Source organism: Tachypleus tridentatus, chromosome 1 (assembly GCF_004210375.1).
Source record: "Tachypleus tridentatus isolate NWPU-2018 chromosome 1, ASM421037v1, whole genome shotgun sequence".
Classification (NCBI taxonomy): domain Eukaryota; kingdom Metazoa; phylum Arthropoda; class Merostomata; order Xiphosura; family Limulidae; genus Tachypleus; species Tachypleus tridentatus.
The window spans coordinates 21795907-21817633 of NC_134825.1; the positions used below are offsets into that span (position 1 = coordinate 21795907).

Consider the following 21727-nt stretch of genomic DNA (forward strand, 5'->3'; position numbering starts at 1 on the left):
ACTGAATTATATGGGACTGTTTATGATATGTGAGACTGATATATACTGAATGAAGCGATTTATACACTACTTTAAAGGATAAGCGTTTAATATAAATTGTAATTATGTGAATGACAGTATCATTTATGGAACATTCAGTATCTAACAGCGCTACAAACACTGTTGGTGATGGAAGCTTAACAAACCTTACCCTTTGAGATCCCGATAAAGAAAGTTTTAGAATTTTTTGCAAGGCTACACAAACAAATATCTGCACATAAGTGTCCCTAATTTTAACTGGCAGTCTAAACGAAGGCAGCCAGTTACATTGCCCTCTACTAACTAACAAAAGGCAGCCAGTAAATGTTACTCTTGTAGTGCATCCACAGTCCTAACGTATGGAGCGTGTTTTAAGGTAAAGAAACATGAAAACCATTAGTCACGCCCAGCCTAATCTAAAATAATCATTTCATACATCAGGAAATAAGGCTTTCTTGAGGCCAGTAGCTGTATGGTATGTTTACAGAAATGACTTATACTGCACATGGTCTTTAAAATGTTCTTTGTGACGTTGATTTATACCCTTCAAGTACTAACTTGCCTTCCAGCTATCCTTTTTATGTTTATCCAAACGTGCTAAAATATTAACCCACGTTTTAAATAAAATAGGAAAAAATCATGGGAGTTAGATGTACTAGTTAACAATTACACCCAATTATCACGGCCGTGTTTTCCATCATCATATTGTTTCCCTTCACATCTTACCACCATAGAGAAAATGTTCATAAAAATATAATTTATTTTAGTACAAAGCCAAACAATGAGCTACATACGCTCTGTCTGCCTCGGTGAAGACTCTTCACGTCTAGATGATTAAGGCACTCGACTCGTAATCTGGGTCGCAGGTGCGAGTCCCCGTCACACCAAATATGTTCACCCTTTTAGCCGTAGAGACGTTATAATGTGACGGTCAATCCCGCTATTCGGTGGTGAAAGAGTAGCCTAAGAGTTGGGGGTAGGTGGTGATAACTAGCTGCCTTCCCTCTAGTCTTACACTGCAAAATTAGGGACGGCTAGCACAGATAGTTCTCGTGTAACTTTGCGCGAATTTCAAAAACAAACAAAAGCATTTAAAAAGAAAATAATTTGACAGCTACCAGTTACTGTGAACAGTTATTCGGACATAACTTAAATAAAAGAGTTCACCAGGTCAACGTGAGATAATAAGTCGGATTTACTGGTCTGTATTTTGTTAAGTGTACGTAACAAGAAAGCAGCCCAATAACAAAATGTTTAAATTTCCAAACGATATAACTGACCTTCAATGGTTAAAATGTTCGTATCTTCTTCGCTTCACGGTACAATTCGGACACACGCTCACAAAAGTCACATAAATTTTTGGACAAAATTTTAACGTTTTTAGCATGTTTTCTCGAAATTTGCAACTGCCTCTCTCTGTGTTATATATTACGTATATACCTTTAAAAACTCTAACAAAAAAGGCGGTTACAGACTTTCACATGTTCATATCTGAATGTCACTCATAAGAGGAGGGAGTAATGAATTGTTGGTGTTATAGGTGTATACTTCATTTTATTTCCTTTGAAAGAGAGGATCGCTACTGATATCCAAAAAAAAAGTAATTTAAAGTATGTGAAAGTATTGTGTCTATTTTAATACATTTGTTTGTTAAAGAGGCATAATAATTTTGCTCCTATCCAGTGTCACGTGTTCCATGGGTAAGAATACGTAGACTATTACCACGTATATATTAAGCACAATTGCGATGTATTTCTCCATAGATAACTATTTGCAATTTCTACAGATACTTTTTCTGAATGCCTTACCGCGAATTTGCACTGCCTCTAGTGATACGATGCGACAACACGTACACGTAAAGCGCATGAGTACAGAGGTGTGTTCCATTAAGCCAATCACAGACACGTATCTCTCGTTAGTCGTAGCGGAGAAGATGAAAGGAAGGGAAAATGGCGGCCTTCAAAACGTACTATTATATAAAGGGTAAATTAAATGAAGAAAAAAAAACACAAGAGAAATAAAAAAAAAACTTATTGTTCGTCCATGCATGGACTGAGCCCTGAAATAGGCCTGAGTATGATGTTATACTTTTACTCTGGCCCAAAGCTTAAAAAAAAAACAAAAAACCCTAAAGACAGACGCTATAATCGTTCGGGAGGGAGGAAGAGGTCAAATGTACCTGACCCTCCTGGGTATTTAACAACATCAATACCCAAATACCAACACAGTGAAACTAATATTAATATTTAACTTTGGAATTTTGCTAAACTAGTTTAGAATCCACGTAAGTGCCGATATTTTTAGCATCTGTTTTAGCTGATGTTTTAAACCCCGGAATTCACTCTTAAATTTCTATCTTACACACCAGCTGTAAAAGATTCGGCATATACGTGTATTTCTTCTCAAGTTAACTACACTACACTCATTTTCTTACTGAAGGTCTCTTCTTGAACATGCGCAATTTGCAATTCACTAACTGTTAGAAAGTAAGAACTATATAAAATGTTGCTTTCAAAACTGTCATTCATTTCACTGCGCGAGATGTATTTTTATGTCTTTCCGCCCTTTTGTTTGATTATAAATAACGCTTCTTCACGTGATAATTACTTCGGTAGGCCTGTTGGATGTGAAATAAACAGTTACGACATAATAGCAAACTAGTATTAATTATGCTAACTCTAACAGAACCTCACGCACATTTATAAGCCTCTTACAAACCACGTGGTATAGTCAGTTTTCCATTTTTGTTCAGTTCAAGCACAAATGTGGTGATCTGAATGCAAACTGTTGAGGGGTTAGTGATCTTTTATAATTATTCAGCAAATCGAAACAAGTCTTCTCCGAGAACTAGAAGTTATCAGCGGATAATCTTTCCATAGATGGACTTGCATAACAAAACCAAAACCCACCGATCGTCTAGTGACGTCACACCAAGTATTTCCATATACAATCAGCGAAGTATCGTTTTTATAAACGATTTTTTATACCAGTCATATCTATACAATAAACTTTATATATACATTTGAGTTAATCAGAAGGGCAAGAGTTGGATAATATGACCTTTGTTTTATAATAAGTTGGTAAAAAAGGGTTAGTAGTAACATCAGTAAGACAAAGGTTGTTTACTGATATTTGTTACAATCTGTTTATCGAGACCGTCTTTCTATGAAGAAATATTCTGTGACAAAGATGTTGAAATATTACAGTTTTATTTGTTCTTATCACTTTAACGCAGCGTCCTCTGTATTAGTTTTAGTCAATATAAATTAAACCAGAGGCTATTGTTGTTAAGGGCAAAGAGCTATCTGTGCTATGCCGTTTTCTGGTGGTGTAACTTCGCAGATATACCACTTGGGAGCGGAACCTAATGCAATAAATATTATTTCGTATATATTAATTAATTCATTCATTTCATTCATTCACCATTAGATTCCATCAAGGAACATAGGGCCGCAATCGCTTGCGGATTCTTCAACAGGTATTTAAGTGAGTAGGTTGTTAGCCTGCTGCACCGAGCCGTCCCTAATTTAGTAGTGTAAGACTAGAGGGAAGGCAGCTAGTCATCACCACCCACCGCCAACTCTTGGGCTACTCTTTTACCAACGAATAGTGGGATTGACCGTCACTTTATAACGCCCCCACGGCTGGGAGTGCGAGCATGTTTGGCGCGACGCGGGCGCGAACCCGCGACCCTCGGATTACGAATCGCACGCCTTACGCGCTTGGCCATGCCAGGCCCGTATATATTAATATCAACGTATATTAGCACCGCCTCTTTGCAAACTAATAATCTGCCCTTAGTTTATCTCTGTTTTCATGTCTTGTATTGTCCAAGAAGACATTACATTTATCGTTTTTAGAGTAAAATATTTAATTTAACCTATTCAGCTCTCGTGTAACTTTTCCACTTATTTGCTACTTATTTTTTATGCACTACAGAACAACAACAACAGCCACTCTATTGTTTAAACAGTTATGTGGCCTTATAGTAAAATTTCCTCGATCGCTAAATAAATTTTGTGTGTGTGTCAGTGAACACCTTTTATATGCCCACCCTTACCGTTAAGCTTACCGATGAGGACACAAATTTTAATAATTTTTTCCAAGTATTTATGCACCAAATTATTTGCGGATCCATTTCTATTGTTGGATACATAACCACTAACAACATATTAGTGTACACACAAATAAATAACAAAAACCATCAATAATATTACAAATGATTTCACAAATAATCATTGTTCTCATCATAAAAAATGAGTAATCTCATCCAATATTTTAGGGTGGTCTTTTTTTACGTTGAATGTTGCAAAAGGAAAATTTGTAAAATTACTCAATGTGATGCAATATGCGGCCCCTACCAGTAGTGAGAGCTATGAAAACAAGTCGGTTCTGTGAGGATTAAATCATTTCTCTACAAATAGGTTTTGTTGCAACGAAAGTACTTATAAACATGATTTAAAGAAGCACGTTTTTTAATATGCTAGAATTCTGGTCAGAATGTATTGAAATTAAAAGTTAAGGACAATGGATGAAAATGACTTAGTGAATAACAAATATTTATATTTATTATTACTAAACGCCCAGAAAACGACATTGTAATCAACCAGTGTACGTCACGAAGAATAGAATCCAACTATAACATAAATAATAATAGTAATAATAATAATAAAATATAGAACTATGTGGATATTTAAAAGACGTATTTGAAATAATACAACTCTTTAAAGAATGATACTGATCATATTTAGTGGTTTTACATGTAGCAAGCAACACAAACGACCATGAAATAACAAAGTTTGTGAACACTTGTATCGACGATCGTGTTGATACTTTCTATCAGGCTCAACTGCTACAAAGTCACGGATATATAAACAATTCGCTTATTACATTATTTATACGACTTCATATTGTTGCTAATTTTAATATGATTTCTCCCCACGGAACTTGTTAAAAAAAAAATTGAGGTTAGATAGAGCATTATAAGTCACGCCTAGTTCTTCACATGGGTTCAAGTTCAATGGCCAAGCTGTACCGTGCAAGGTCAATATTTCCCACGGGCCTCGAGACTGATCTCACAGTAAATCCTTTGTACTGGAGGTTATCGTTAAAATTATATATACTTTTAATTATGGGAGCTTTTTTAAAAAAAACGTCTTTAACAAATATTATAATTAAATTAATTTTTCTCAACTCACGAATTTTGCTCATGTTCACTTAACTAGCTTTTTGTTTTTTTAATAAAAGGTAAGGTTACTCACTGGCTATCAGTGATACCGTGATAAGAATTTTGATGTAAGATTTTACCCTTGAATATTTAAAATTTTCCCCATACCATTGCGTCATTTATTTATTTCACATCTGTGGAGATCTATATGCGGGCCCGGCATGGCCAAGTGTGTTATAGCGTTCGACTCGTAATCCGAGGGTCGCAGGTTCGAATCCCTGTGGCGCTAAAAAAACATGCTCGCCCTTTCAGCCGTAAGGCGTTATAATGTTACGATCAGTCCCACTATTCGTTGGTAAAAAGAGTAGTCCAAGAATTGGCGATAGGTAGTGATGACTAGTCTTACACTGCTAAATTAGGGATGGCTAGCGCAGATAGCTCTCCTGTAGCTTTGCGCGAAATTCAAAAAAAAAAAAAAAGATACTAACCTTAGGCCTTTTCCACACAAACTGAAACGGTGGTGTTTGATGATAGAAGACCGATGATTGGACAGTTGGAAAGTCTGGATCTTCGAAGAGTTCTCCCCTTTTCAGACATGCCCGTTTCAGCTTATCAATTTCCGACATGGTATCCACCATCACACCTGCAGAGAATAATACAAACAACGTTTCCTTCAGTCCCGTAAGAATATGTCCACACAATAGATACAACTCTAAGACTCAGAAGAAACCTTACGTCAACTGTGACATTTATAGCATGAATACATACGTTCTAAACACTCACCGGCTGTAACACATAAACATAAATCACTGAAATTAACAAAAGAATGTAGTAAACGTATTAAAAAAATCACTGACTAATACAGTACAGTTAAGGCTGTGACATACAACAGAACTAGAAACCGTAACTATATTAAGAACTGACTGTATGAACGTGTTTCTAAACAAGTTAAATGTGTACTTATATTTGTTACTATTACAGCTTTAGAAATGGTCACAAATTACAGTTACAGATAAATCCTCTTAAGTGTGTTTTGTTACTGTTGCTTTTAGTTTTCCGTATTAATCATAAGAAAAAAAAATGTAGTGTTTCCATAATAAAAATAAACGTCCAAATAAGCAAAAATAGGTTAACGAAACATTATTACACACGCATTCAGAAGAGAATTAACTATGGTGAAGTTATGTTATTATTTAAGCTTTAAAATTTAAATAATAACACACCATAATTACGTTTATCAAAAACAAGCATCCTTTATATCAGTTGTAGACAGAAACTGATTTATGGGTATTCGTGACTATAGTCAAGGAATTAGTTGTAAAAAAACTAACAGAACGCGTGATATACTTACTCTGCACTAACGTGGCTCAAAATGGATACGTTGTGCTAAAACTCTAACTATAAGTACATTGTTAGAACAGTATAAAAAACAAATCCTGTAGAGAAACGTAATAAAAACTGCTAGTCGTGAGTTAAAACGTAATACTTTTGAATTCACAGTGAAGCCTGACGTATCTGAGACGCTGTTTAGAGTCAGCTGTGTTTAGACGAATTTATTATAATCTAGATTATGGTTTTTTCAGTTAGTTTTACAGAAAACTATTGTAATGACTGTTTCACATGTTTCGAGAGTCGATGTTGTGTGACTGATTATGTAGAATTTCAACAATCGGTGCTGTTGAACTGGTAAGGGTTAGCTTTATGCTTAATTATATTTCATTAGGCAAATATCCTACAAAACAAGTACTTCAGTCCCCTTTTAATAGTCAACGGTTCAATTAATCTTCACATACAGTAATTATAAAGTGATATGAAATTTTCATAAAGTACAAAACATTATTATTTATGAAAGTATAAGAGATCTTCTGATTCCGCAACTTCAGAGAGTTAGTATGATATCATCTGAGACTCCTTCATGTGGAGAGTGTTATATCACCTGAGACTCCTTCATGTGGAGTGTTATATGACCTGAGACTCCTTTATATGGAGAGTAAGTGTTATATCACCTGAGACTCCTTTATATGGAGAGTAAGTGTTATATCATCTGAGACTCCTTTATATGGAGAGTAAGTGTTATATCATCTGAGACTCCTTCATGTGGAGAGTGTTATATCACCTGAGACTCCTTTATATGGAGAGTAAAAGTTATATCACATGAGACTCCTTTATGTGGAGAGTAAGTGTTATATCACATGAGACTCCTTTAAATGGAGAGTAAGTGTTATATCATCTGAGACTCCTTTATATGGAGAGTAAGTGTTATCTTATCTGAGACTCCTTTATATGGGTAAATTGGTTTGGTTTAAATTTCGCACAAAGTTACACGAGAGCTAACTACGCTACATGGTGAAATGAACGTTTTTGAAATGGCAGTTTTATGTAGAAATACTAATTTTAACTTGGCAAACATGATGTGCAACGCAAAATTATTATTATAATAAAATAAGTACAATGAAGAATAACATAAAATAAAATTGGAAATAGTAATAAAATAACAGTAATAATTGAAAATAGATATGATATTTATTAATAAATAATCTAATAACACTATGTGCCCGAGTAAGAACCACCACATTGTGGCAAAAGTTATGCTTAGTTTTGCCATCTCTGTAGATTTAAATTAGTCCTACATCCATAAATTAATCTATCACTATGAAATAATCTTAACAGAGAAAGTTAAAACTCCTTATAACAAATATCAGTGTCTTGGGAAGCGGCTTCCACTTTTGAATGTGACGGTCAATCCAACTATTCGTTGGTAAAAGAGTAGCCCAAGAGTTGGCAGTGGGTGGTGATGACTACCGTGTTTCTCCGATAATAAGACCTACCCATAAAATAAGACCTAGTGTGATTTTTGGGGATAGTTTTAATATAAGCCCTACCCTTAAAATAAGCCCTAGTTAAGAGTGGCAGGAAGAGGAAAGAAATAAAAAAATAATTTAATAATTAGTTTAATGGTTAGTTAATTAGTTTGTTTAAGTATTGATCAAATTGAGTTTCTGAATGTTTTTCGTAATTTCTATTTATTTAGAGGTCTTATAATTTTTACTTTGTAACTTCATTTTTTTAATATATCAAAATAAGACATCCCCCGAAAATAAGCCCTAGTGTCATATTTTGGAGTGAAAATTAATATAAGCCCTGTCTTATTTTCGGAAAAACACGGTAGCTGCCTTCCCTCTAGCCTTACACTGCTAAATTACTGCAAATCAAATAAACGAAAATTAAAGAAGCCTTACTTATACAACAACTCAAGTCCAAAATAAACCAATACAAAGGAACACCTTTATACCTATATTAATAAATATAATCAAACATCTAAGCACGCTCTCTACATTCCTACACTCAATTACACAAACCCCTTCAAACATGTGGTCAGCTATCGGTCAGTTACCTCTTTCTTTCTTTGTGAACCTGACGATGACCAAAAAAGGTCAAAACGTTGTTCGCTCCTCTACATAGTGCTTTCTCTATTCATACCAGCCGTTTTTACATATATATTTTTTTCTACAAGTGGGTTTTCTCGTCATCACGGAGTAAACGATTATTTTGTACAATGAGAAAGTTTATTATTGTTTAAACTAATTGTCTCCTTGATCTTTAAAAAAATCGTAGCTTGGCAACATTAAAGGGTTATTTTGTAAAACGAGTTTGATTAATTGAATCTATAAGATGTTATTTTTTAATTAAACAGAAAACGTTCAGTTGACAAGCCTTTATAGCACTCATTAACTTTTTGCGGAACTAAATATTAATGGTATTGATCCATCAAATTAAGCATGATGTTAAGGTAAGGTAGCTTTTCCTATATAAACAAATCTCTCTCTTTCGAAAGTGTAGTATTGATGTTAAAATAGAAGTTAAGAGTTGACAATATTCAGCAATATTTCTTTAAGAATACTTTCTTGTTTATCAGCAATAATGGTCCGGCATGGCCAGGTGGGTTAAGGCGTTCGACTCGTAATCCGAGGGTCGCGGGTTCGAATTCCGGTCGCACCAAACATGCTCACCCTTTCAGCCGTGGGGGCGTTATAATGTGATTGTCAATCCCACTATTCGTTGGTAAAAGATTACCCCAAGAGTTGGTGGTGGGTGGTGATGACTAGCTGCCTACCCTCTAGTCTTACACTGCTAAATTAGGGACGGCTAGTGCAGATAGCCCACGTGTAGTTTGGCGTGAAATTCAAACAAACAAATTATCAGTAATTAAAATAAAATGTATTCAGCCCAACCAGAAATTTGTCTGAAAACAATATGGTGGTACTCGCAGAAGTTTGTGGTTAAATGAGAAAGTATATACTTATTAGATAGGTGGCAGCACTGTCTATGTTGGGTTGGCATGGATTGTTTATCGAATTGGTATTTTAAATATCTACTCAATATATGATCAGAGCTTAATTTTTTTTAATTTCTTGTTCGCCTTTCTCCTGCTTCTATTTATCACGTGATAACTTAAAAACCAAAACAATGATGTCAACCAGTTCCACCGAGGCTTTAGATAGAGTATCACTTGTATAAGTATTATTAACAACTAACAGTAATAAAAAAATCACATAATTATAGCATAAACGACATTATCATTACCCATTGAAGTTATCCTTTTATAGAAATTTATTGTTCTTTTAAAAAAACTTACATAAGGGTGAAATAGAAATTACTAGCCAATAACTGATAAAAAAACAAATATTACAGCTGGAACCTCATTGTATTTGGAACTTGATTATAAATACAACTTCGTATATCTATTGAAACACTGTAATAACAAAATAAAGAATTTTATTTTTCAAAAAGGAAGTAAATATAAGGATGGCTAATAAACAAGGCAAATAAGATAGTAGAGATGCAATCTACATTTTTTGAAAAAATTCTCTCTTAACTTATAGTATATAGATAATTAGTAACTAACACTATTACGCCACGACAAAGTTGAAGTAGCTTGCAAGATTAAGTAGGTTTCATTTCTTCAAAACATTCTTAAGGACAAATTTATAGACTTATCTGTTTATTAAACTTGTTTACTGTGATTTCCACGAAGAAAAGATTTGAGCTTGGACACTATACTTTATTTAATTTATTTTGACCACTAACACCGCGATACAGTAGTGTTTTCTGTCAGTCAGTCAGTAGACACTAAAACGACGTCTCATAATAGATGCTTGACGTTGCAATTTCTGCTGTCAGTAAAACGTGCGTATGCCATGAATCACGAGAAAAATTATACACTGTGTAGACTACATCATAACATGGCCCATGAACTCTTGTTTCTTTTAATTTTTATGTTTTATTTACTCTTAAAACAGAACACTTTCAGAAACCCTGCGGAAGTACAGCTAGCATATTGTATACCTTTTCCATCTACGTCCTGACCTTGGTTATGGACAGAGGTAAATTTTACCCAGACATCTCTTGCACGAGACTCATTGAATAATAGTTATAATTTTAAAATATTGTGAAAGTGATTAAACATTATTAACAGTTTAACATATCAATAAACCAATCTGTTGATATGTTAATAAGCAAGCTACGGCTCCAGTCTCATTAACAGCCACGATTTTCACTTCAGAAAAATTCCACAATATTACCAGTAATCGAACTATTACTGACTTTTCCGAGTAGTTTTTAAAATTATTTTCCGAATATGTAAAACAAAGCTGTTATATTATACTTTTAAAGAAAAGAAGCGATTTTCAGATGTATCAAACTATTGAGTGCAGTGGAATTGGGTAAGTGATCCATTTCACCAAGACTACAAGTTTGAATACGATGTAAAAACGATTTAAAAGCCTTAGCACGTCGTTACAGTCCATGTCACTACGTCCAGTCGTACGCTCATGTAACGCAGTTTCATTGAAAAAAAATACATCACTTACTCCCCAAATGCTTTTCTATTATACGAGGACGACGACTTCCAAGTTCCGTTTCAATAGTCCGATCGAGCAAAAATTAATTGGTCAGTGGCTAGCGACAAGATCGTTAAGTCTTCGTATGAAAATATTGTGACTGTATGTATCGTTCGCAAGGTGCACGAGGCTGAAGGGAAGGTTTTGTTTGTTTCTTTGGAATTTCGCACAAAGCTACTCGAGGGCTACCTGCGCTAGTCATCAGCACCCACCGCCAACTCTTGGGCTACTCTTTTACCAACGAATAGTGGGATTGACCGTCACATTATAACGCCCCCACGGCTGGGAGGGCGAGCATGTTTGGCGCGACTCGGGCGCGAACCCGCGACCCTCAGATTACGAAGCGCACGCCTTAACACGCTAGGCCATGCCATGCACCTTTTGATTATGGTGCATACTGACTGCTTTTGCCACTGACCTTTATATTTGTCTATTCTCACCTGTTGTTACGAGATACCACTTCATTGCGACTTTATAACGACTGTGGTTGTCACGTGACTTGTTGATTTGCTTACTCAAAATTGTTTTAATGTAATGTACTCGATCTTTTGTAGCTTTGTTAAACAAAAATGTTGAGAAATATAAAAAAACAAAAAAACGTATTTATATAATTAAAATCGTTTGAAATTAAGGTACCATTTCTAATTCCCTTCTATTTCTATAGAACTCGTCCATCTTCAAAGCACGAAGAACCATATGAATTTCATCACCACGTGTGCGTGTGTTTTTCTTATAGCAAAGCCACATCAGGCTATCTGCTGAGCTCATCGAGGGGAATCGAACCCCTGATTTTAGCGTTGTAAATTCGTAGATTTACTGCTGTACTAGCGGGGGACTTCATAATCACAAGACTCAATTCGAATGAACGTAAATGCATCTTACTCGTATCGCATGGTCAGTCTGTGAGACTGAGTCTAATATAATGACATTACTAGACCTGGACGTTTACTAAAATTACCAGACAATAGTGTCCAAGTTGTTAGCGCGTCGGGTTGTGTATCTCAGAATCCAAGATTGTTTCCCATTTCCTCAAAATTACTAAAAGCACATTGAGGCAATGTGTGCATTATAAGTGTAACAGTTAAATCTCCCTATTCCATTAGAGTGGGCCACGAGTTGGTGGTTGCTAGTGTCGAATAGTTTTCCACGTTTATTCCATAAGTTGAGAATTATGAACAGTTAGGGCAGACAGATCTTATTCAGCTTTACGCAAACACTCAAGACATAATTGTATAATTACTCACAAGACAGAGGATGTGGGGTAACTGACCAGTTTGTGAAACTTGCTAATTGTAAACTTGACATGCATATAAAGTTGTTTTCACCTAGTAATTCTTTTCTTTGATGAATGTCTCGCGGTAGTCGGCAGTAAACTTAAAAAGCTTATGTTACTAAAATTCCGGTTTCGATTTCTGCATTGACCATAGCACAGATAGTCCATTGTGCAAGTTTATACTTAGCAACAAAGCAAACAAAATTCAATTGGTTTAAGTAACATCAGCCGTGGAATTTTCACATCATGTTTATCATAATAAAGAACAGTTATTTGTGTAATTGTTGTTCAACTATACTACTGATTATCACCGGCCTCTTTGAGGTTTACGAAATCACGCAGCTAGAGGTGTAATTTGTTTTGGGGAATGGAATGGAGGCACATATGCGCCCCAAAAATCAGGGGAGGGGGCTTCAAATGTTAATTTCTTTGAAACATGACCATTCAGTTCAAATTAATACATACCGTGTTTCTCCGATAATAAGGCCTACCCATAAAATAAGACCTAGTGTGATTTTTGGGGATAGTTTTAATATGAGCCCTACCCTTAAAATAAGCTCTAGTTAAGAGTGGCAAGAAGAGGAAAGAAATAAAAAAAAAATTAATAATATTAATTAGTTTAATAGTTAGTTAATTAGTTTGTTTAAGTATTACTCAGTTAGTTTAATAGTTTAATAATAGTTTATTTTAAATGGTTAGTTTAATAGTTTTACTTTGTAACTTCATTTTTTTAATATATCAAAATAAGACATCCCCCGAAAATAAGCCCTAGTGTCATATTTTGGAGTGAAAATTAATATAAGCCCTGTCTTATTTTCGGAGAAACACGGTAAATGCAATATACATCACAGCGTAAGACCCCTTAGTCCATGAAGCTTTTACGAAATTTTTCCTTATCACAGCACGTGATAACAGCGATAGAACCGTTTCATGTGTGTGTTTAATTTTTTTTACAGTTTTGCTAGAATTTCGCATCTTGAAACGAGTTGAGTAGACACTCTAGCAGACATATCTTTTTATTAAATTTTGGTTTGCAAATATTAAAAGTAAGTCCACTCCAGCCTAAGCAACTCTGATCCTACCCCGTTTCTTCTAAACCACTTCGGGAGCAGTGCGCTATATGTGACTTTAATGGCGTCTTAAAATTCATATATGCCATAAGCAGCTCCTCCTTCCTGTCCTACTTGAAAATACTTCACCACCCACACGTGAACTTCCTACCTGGACTGGTGAATGACCTTGTTTACTCTGTACAGTTAAGGAACAAATAAAATAAAATCTGCTTTGATGAAAATTACGAATTATGTTTTTCATTACGAAAGAAAATCATCAATATTCTCGAACCAGTTCACTCCGTGGTTTTTCTTTAATATTCGACTTTGAGTCTTATAACAACTCGTTATTTCATGTATCGTGTGTGTGTATTTCTTCATTATTGTTTTTTTTTTGTTTTTTTTTACCTGTCAGAACAAAATCGCCTGAAAAGAAAAGTAAGATAATATTTTCTGGTTCTGGTGAAAAGAAAAAGAAAATACGCAACTATTTTACACCACATCTTACAGAACCAGTATGGAAAGCTTAAAAATTACAAGGTCCGAGTATAACTGTATTTTTGCTTTTGAATTTTGCGCAAAGCTAGACGAGAACTATCTACACAAGCCGTGTAATTTAGTTGTGTAAGACTAGAGGGAAAGCACCTAGTCATCACTACCCACCGCCAACTCTTGGGCTACTCTTTTACCAACGAATAGTGGGATTGACCGTAACATTATAGCGCCCCCACAGCTGAAAGGAAGAGCACGTTTGGTGTGACGGGGATTCGAACCCGCAACCCTCAGATTACGAATCGAACGCCTTAACCACCTGACCATGCCGGGCGGTAGAGTATGAATTCAACATACTGTTTTCGAAGTTAAAGATATAGACGTATCTGACAGATATTTTACATATCTTATCCTTTGATCCAGTCGTTCAGATGTTTGCAATTCTTGTTTCGTGTTTGAGAGTTACATGGTTTTGCATTTTTGTCTTAAATTTATTTTATGAACGTGTTTTCCCAACATCATGAGTGCATACATTTGTAATTATTATTTTGGTATACAAGTCGATAAACCATTATTTTTCTGACAGTAAAGTAATATCTCTCTCTGGTTTTATCTTTAAGAACTACTTTTTCTTCAAAGATATTCACATGAACAGGAGTGTGTGTGTTTTCTTACAGTAAAGCCACATTGGGCTATCTGCAATTTATCTTATTTGTTCCACTATTTAGTGAAATTCTTAAGTGAGAAATGCTTCAGTTTAGTACAACGTTCGTAGTTTTAGAACCACGCTTGAAGAATCTCTTTTGTGTCTGAAAATCATACCGCTTTTATCACCTCTCATCACCTCAAATAACGAAGAACTGTATAAATATAATCGTTAATTATGGGATTGCAATTGGATTCGGAACGACACATTACTGATAATTATGTAAAAATAAATTAAACTGCAACAAAATTATTAAAACGTATAATGAAGTTTCAAGCTACAGAAATCCAGTAAGTTCCCTGTGCCCAGTGATGGCTCAGTAGTAAGTTTAAGGGAGTATAATGTTAAATGTCATGTTTCGTTACTTGTGGTGGGCACCGCTAAAATAACCCATTGCGTAGCTTTAAATTTAACAACAAACAAATATACAGAAATACTTTTCTGGATAGTTACAAGGCAATAAAACTGATCTTGTAAAATTAAATGTTGTTAACCCTAAACATTGACAATATATGAAAGATGGTATTTGATACTGACATTTACACTGAACAGATATGGGCTAAATGACTATACCCTTAACGTTCCTAACCAAGAATTGCTAAAGAATATGTAAAGCATAAAAGTCATTATCACATAATCCTTATACAACGAATAACAGATACGATTTTCTTTTTTTCTTAACTTGTGATCTTACCCAAGACCTGCTTCTGTCATTTGAGATACATCGTTGAACATTTAGCAACTCCTACTAAAGACACTTTTTATCAATCAAAACTACCACATTATCCCCTTTTCACAAACAAGACACGTCATCGAGGCTTTTTATCAGGGTAGTGAGACAAACATTACATATACGCCAATTTTGTTTAATGAAAATCCAATTCATTTTATTTCATCAGTTCTAAGTCGAACTTGATACCTCTCATACATCAAAGCAATACTTTAACAACCGAGTTAAATGATAACCCACTAGGGATTAATTTATAGAGAGGTGTTTTGTTAACAACACAAACACCACACAGCTCGAATCTTTGTCTTTTTACATCTGGTACCTGTAAGGGCTCTCTCTCTCTCTTGCCCAGCATGGCCAGGTAGGTTAAGGCGTTCGACTCGTAATCTGAGGGTCGCGGGTTCGAATCTCGGTCGTACCAAACATGCTCGCTCTTTCAGTCGTGAGGGCGTTATAAAATTACGGTCAATCCCACTATTCGTTGGTAGAAGAGTAGTCCAAGAGTTTGCGGTTGGTGGTGATGACTAGCTGTCTTCCCTCTACCTTTACACTGCTAAATTAGGGACGGCTAGCGCAGATAGCCCTCGAGTAGCTTTGCGCGAAATTCAAAAAACAAACAAACTCTTTTTTTCTCTCTCTCATGAGTTGTTTAGGATTCTGGCTATTATTGGTTTACATATCTTTATGATACAAATCTCTCAGAGTTAGTGCATACTAAGATCTGGGATGGAATAACAGTATCAAATGTCTACAACATTCAGGTACTAAATAAATATATAACTGTTATATATATATATATATATATTAACTATTCTCTGCATTTCGAGCTATATTCCAAAAGCGGTAAGTTTACCTTATTAAAACGTTATGATAAAGAACGTTATACATGTCTGCTTCATGTTCTGAAGAGTATCTTGATTCTGATGTCTTTAAATTCTTTTTCAATGAAATATACTCCAGATCTTAAAACAACAGTACCAATAAACATAGTTTTCAAGGAACAGTAATTAAGAGGTTGCGCACTGAGTATACATCTAGTTTTTTTGCGTATTATAAACATTATTATTATGATATTAGTTTCATTAACAATTTTAGGTTAAATATTTAAGTTTTTTCACGTGCACATTGTTATTATTTTTCATTTATTTCTTATAAAAATATTTTACTATAAGCATTGTGTTGGATTATGAGCTTAGTAAATGGTTTTAGGATTAATCTAACTGCTTCAAATGACCGATGTTCGTGAGATATTATTGGTATTATGGCGGAAAAAACAATACCAGTAAGAATACTAAACTTATGAATCAGTGCATTGTAATCATTAAAGTGTTTTTTTGGTTTGTTTTTTTACATTCTATAACCTTAGTCAGGCTGGCATGTTACATTGTAATCATTAAAGTTTGTTTGTTTGTTTTGGCATTCTATAACCCTAGTTAGGCTGGCATGTTACATTGTAATCATTAAAGTGTTTTTGTTTTTTTTTACATTCTATAACCCTAATTAGGCTGGCATGTTAAAGATATGTTATTTATTTACTGTTTTAGTTCTGATCTATGCAGATATCAGAAATTATTATTAGTTTTAGTTTAAACTTAACAAATGTAGCAAAGTGTTACAATTTTGAATCAGAATAAATACAAAGTTATTTGTTACAACCATCAATCAAATCAAGTGAAAACGATGCTTAAAAAACATTCTCAGGATGAAACTATTTCGTTTTGACTTCTACTAAAGGGTAACTTATGTGGAAAATTAAAAACATAAAATCCCAACAATTTCATTAAACGCCCTCTATGAAACGATATAAGAAAATTATATCACACCAACATAGGTGTTGTTGATTTTACTTTTATGTTGCGTTTTTTTAAAAGAACGGTATTGTACGTCTAAACTTAATAGACCACCCAGAACAATGTTTTTTCTAATATCAAAGCTTAACTTTTAACTTTCTAGTAATTAAGTCAAATTCCAAACATATTAGTGTTTAAATTTAATTTCAGTCGTTTTAAAGTTGTTATTTTTATTATTCAGTTTTGGTGATGACAGCTCGTGGTATACATGAGGCCTCGTAGACGACGGGTAATGTTTTCAAGAACGTTATTGACTCTACAAGTGGCATCTATTATACTACTAATGAATTCAATCTTCATTCATAAGAGAATAATAAAGAACGACCAAATAAAATTGTCTTATATTCATGAATGCAGAAGGAGAGAAGGATAGGAGACTGGACTTTCATCAACATACAGAACAGACAACATGAAAAATCCATTAACGATCAGTAGGTAAAACATTTCAACAGCATATGGAACAATCAACTTGAAAGTTTCACATAGTGGTCAGTAGGTAAAACATTTCAACAGTATATGGAACAATCAACTTGAAAGTTTCATATAGTGGTCAGTAGGTAAAACATTTCAACAGTATATGGAACAATCAACTTGAAAGTTTCATATAGTGGTCAGTAGGTAAAACATTTCAACAGTATATGGAACAATCAACTTGAAAGTTTTACATAGTGGTCAGTAGGTAAAACATTTCAACAGTATATGGAACAATCAACTTGAAAGTTTTACATAGTGGTCAGTAGGTAAAACATTTCAATAGTATATGGAACAATCAACTTGAAAGTTTCACATAGTGGTCAGTAGGTAAAACAGTTTAATAATACACTGAACTGTCAACTTGAAAACACCATGTACTGAATAAGAAATAAAACAGTTTAACAATACACCGAATTGTCAACTTGAGAGTTCCATATAGTGGCCACTATGCAAACCACTTCGATAATACATCAAACAATCAAGTTAAAGGTTCAATATAAAATATTTACACTTAAATGAGAAGCCTTATCTCTCATCTCAGATATATCTGTTTTTAATTTAACCTCTCTCTACATCTTTTGTCCCGCTTTGTTTACAATAAACATTTTATTGTCAAAATTAACAGATCAGACAAGTTTCGAGGAAATACTGTTGATTACTTTCAACAGAATGTTCAACTGAGTTAATTAATTCGAATAGAAAAAGAAGTGTTGAAATGCTTGTATGACTTTATAACAACTACGAAATTCCTCGGAATCAGAACAACTCGGTGACAAGTTGAAATTCAAATGGTACACCAAGCTTCATATTCATTTCAAGTACCTGATTACGAGTTTTCTAAAGTCAAATATTGAAGAAACGTGATGATTTACAAATCAAAAGTAACTGATCAAAATATTCGATCTTAGCATTAGTAGTGAAACGAACCATTTCCAGTTGTTAATGCCAAGTTTATACAACAGGCAGACATAAGTTATATTTACTTCACAAAATTAACCTCTGAAGTATTTCAGAGGTTAAATAGTGTGATGCAGCCAGAACGCTTAAGCCTATCAGTAACAAAATTATCCAGTTTACCTAAAAGTAGACCGTAGGTCAAATCACAAGAAAGAACAATGCATTGGTAAAATAGCTGGTAAGTAAAAGCACTATTTTCTAAACATTCCCAAGCCAATGCTCAAAACGTTTGACGATACACAAAATATACGGTTAAGTATTTTTATCCGTGGGGGAAACTAGCTATCTTATTGGCTGAATCAAGTCCATTTCCACTCCCCCAAACCACTCAGTCCCAAACACAGTTAACAACAACAGTAAATAGTTCCCATATATTTTGCACCATATGTTCCTTTGGATTTATTCTAGTTATCGTACTATTTTTATTAGTCACAATAACGCAAACGCGGGTGAATATCATAACATTAATTTGGTGTACTCTATTTAAGTTACTAAACTCTATAAACCTATTGATTTAATAGCATAATTTTACCATTCACATGAAAACGTTTCAGACATAAAAATATTGTTTGTTTTTGAATTTCGCGCAAAGCTACACGAGAAATATCTGCACTAGCCGTCTTTAATTTAGCAAAGTAAGACTAGAAGGAAGGCAGCTAGCCATCACCACCCACCGCCAACTCTCAGGCTACTCTTACCAGCGCATAGTGGGATTGACTGTTGCGTTATAACGCCATCACGGTTGAAAGGGCGAGCATGTTTGGTGCGACCGGGATTCGAACCCTCGACAAGTTTGAAAAAAGAGCGGGAAATCCTGTTTGTGATCCATTTCGATAATCCAATCGGAAGACTAATGGTTTGAATCTTAAAGAGGACGTTCCTGACCGTTACAACATATTTGGTAACCTTTGGAAATATTGTTCTAATCATGGTAGTAACTAGAAAAATAAACTGAATCCTTAACTATCTAAAGAAAGTGTATATGAAATTATATAAAAGGATTCTGCATAAATTATGTTCTTTTAAACTGAATTCCTAGTCAAACAAACGTGCGATTTTTGTGTTGTTAGAAAAATCATAACACTGGTATGGGATATAAACCGTGAACGTGCAAGACAATTTAGAAAGTTCTTTATTAAATATGGAGAAAAAATGGAAGTTAAAACCATGAATTATATTTTCTCACGCCCAACATCTCAACAACGTTTTTGTTAACCAGGTTAAATGATGAGTAGAAACATATTTCAACCAGAATCTGGTCTTACTCGTAAAACTGGTATGAATTTGATGGTTATTTTTCTCACGTTAAAACACAATATTTAATAATTGGGAGAAAAATACGTCGGTATTTGAACATACCAAACTCTGGTGATAATTAAACAACTCATAACAATGTGATAATTTTAATTTTGATTTAGAATCACGGTTTTAAATTTCACCCGAAAAAAATGTATTTTACACTAAACACAGCTGTAGTTTAACCTCTGTGCATCCTTTACACAATCAATTTTGAACTAAGTAGTAACTACCTATATACCAGTATTATCAGATTTGAGAAGTTTCGTGTAAAAATTAATAGCTTTTTAATTTCGCGCAAAGATACACGCGGGTTATCTGTGCTAGCCGCCCCTACTTTTGCAGTGTAAGACTAGAGGGAAGGCAGCTAGTCATCACCACCCACTGCCAACTCTTGGGCTACTCTTTTACAAATGAATAGTGGGATTGACCGTAACATTATAACACACCTACTGCTGAAAAGGCGAGCATGCTTGGTACAACGGGGACTCGAACCCGCAACCCTCAAATTACAAGTCGAGTGTCTTAACCACCTGGCCATGCCGGGTCTGATTAATAATTATTTACCACAGAATTTCAAATAAGTTTATCAATTTAAAAAAAACAAGTCACGTCTTGAACGGATAGTTTTATTTTCTAACAACTATGTTAGACAACAACCATACATTTACGCGACTGGTCACATAATAAGAATACTCGTTAGCGAATGAACAAAAGCGTTTTAACTTCACTTACCCATACGAATTAGAACTGTAGTGTGAGTTGCACAGAAATCGTCTCTTCTTTTGTTGTAAAACCTTAAAACTGTTCAGAAGAATAGATATACAGCAGTTTCTGCCCCTTTTCAAACAATAATACTTTTCTCCCAATCTGAACAAAATATTTCAAATGTATAAATGACTTACTTAACAACTAACACTTATTTAATCAAACGTAACAACAATATCCAAGTTCACAGTTTGAACATTAGCGATACATGACACAGCAACTGGGCGCAAAATAGCGACTCTCTTCGCAAGCATTTCCCCGAACATGCAAGTTCACTGTTTCAGCGTCACAGAAAGAATGCCGGTCGTTTCACAATCAGGGTCACTGTGTTAGGCTAAATACATGCTTAAGGGCAAAGCCTAGAATGTTCACAAATTCCAAGCGGACGACCTTTAATTCTAACCTCATTTTTGACTTTGTAAACGGAGTTTTTGTCAGGTTTCTACTCTCAGACTTAACCAAGGCCCCTGTCTGCTTTGAATCTGGAGCTTTATACGCCTTGAGGTTAGTTTGTTACAAGTCAGCTAGGCTAGTCAAGAAACGCGACGGGTTTACAGGTGCAACACAGGTACCACCTCCAATGATTCTTGCGATTCGACGTTTATACACCTCGTACAGGTAAGGTCGGGCCCCGCTTCTTAGGTTCCGGGCCATGGATGGTTAGGTTTAATTATATTTAACCAGCGAGCGACTGGATATAATGGTGGGAATGCAAACTTATGACTTAATGAATCAGGTGGGAGTGAACCACCACCACCACCAAATGTCGACTTACAGATAATAATAATTCTAATTCTGTCATACAAAGGTTACTTCAGATTGACTAAATCCGATTTATAATAAATGTGGCTTTTTTAAATGCTTACTTGTCCCGTCGTAGCTATTTTGAAAAACATTTTTCAGAAGTTACTGAAATGACGTTCTTCTAAAGCATAATTAGGTTTAGTACTGTGACAAGGAAGGACGTATTTTTTTAACACTTTGTTCACTAATATGACAGAGCAATACCGTTTGAGATTTAATTAGGGGAGTGGGTAAATGCAC

At 34.7% G+C, this 21727-nt stretch overlaps 1 protein-coding gene across 1 annotated transcript in view; it reads right to left on the bottom strand.

Annotated features, from left to right (window-relative positions):
- LOC143244326 (calpain-C-like) overlaps positions 1-21230 on the bottom strand; it is a 94001-nt gene extending 72771 nt beyond the window's left edge. Inside the window, exons 1-2 of the mRNA XM_076488788.1 lie at positions 20651-21230; positions 5674-5828 (exon numbers count right to left, since the gene is read on the bottom strand). Of these exons, the coding sequence (XP_076344903.1) occupies positions 5674-5828; positions 20651-20654 (159 nt within the window). The 5' untranslated portion in view covers positions 20655-21230. The remainder of the gene's footprint in view (positions 1-5673; positions 5829-20650) is intronic.
- Positions 21231-21727: the final 497 nt, after the last annotated feature.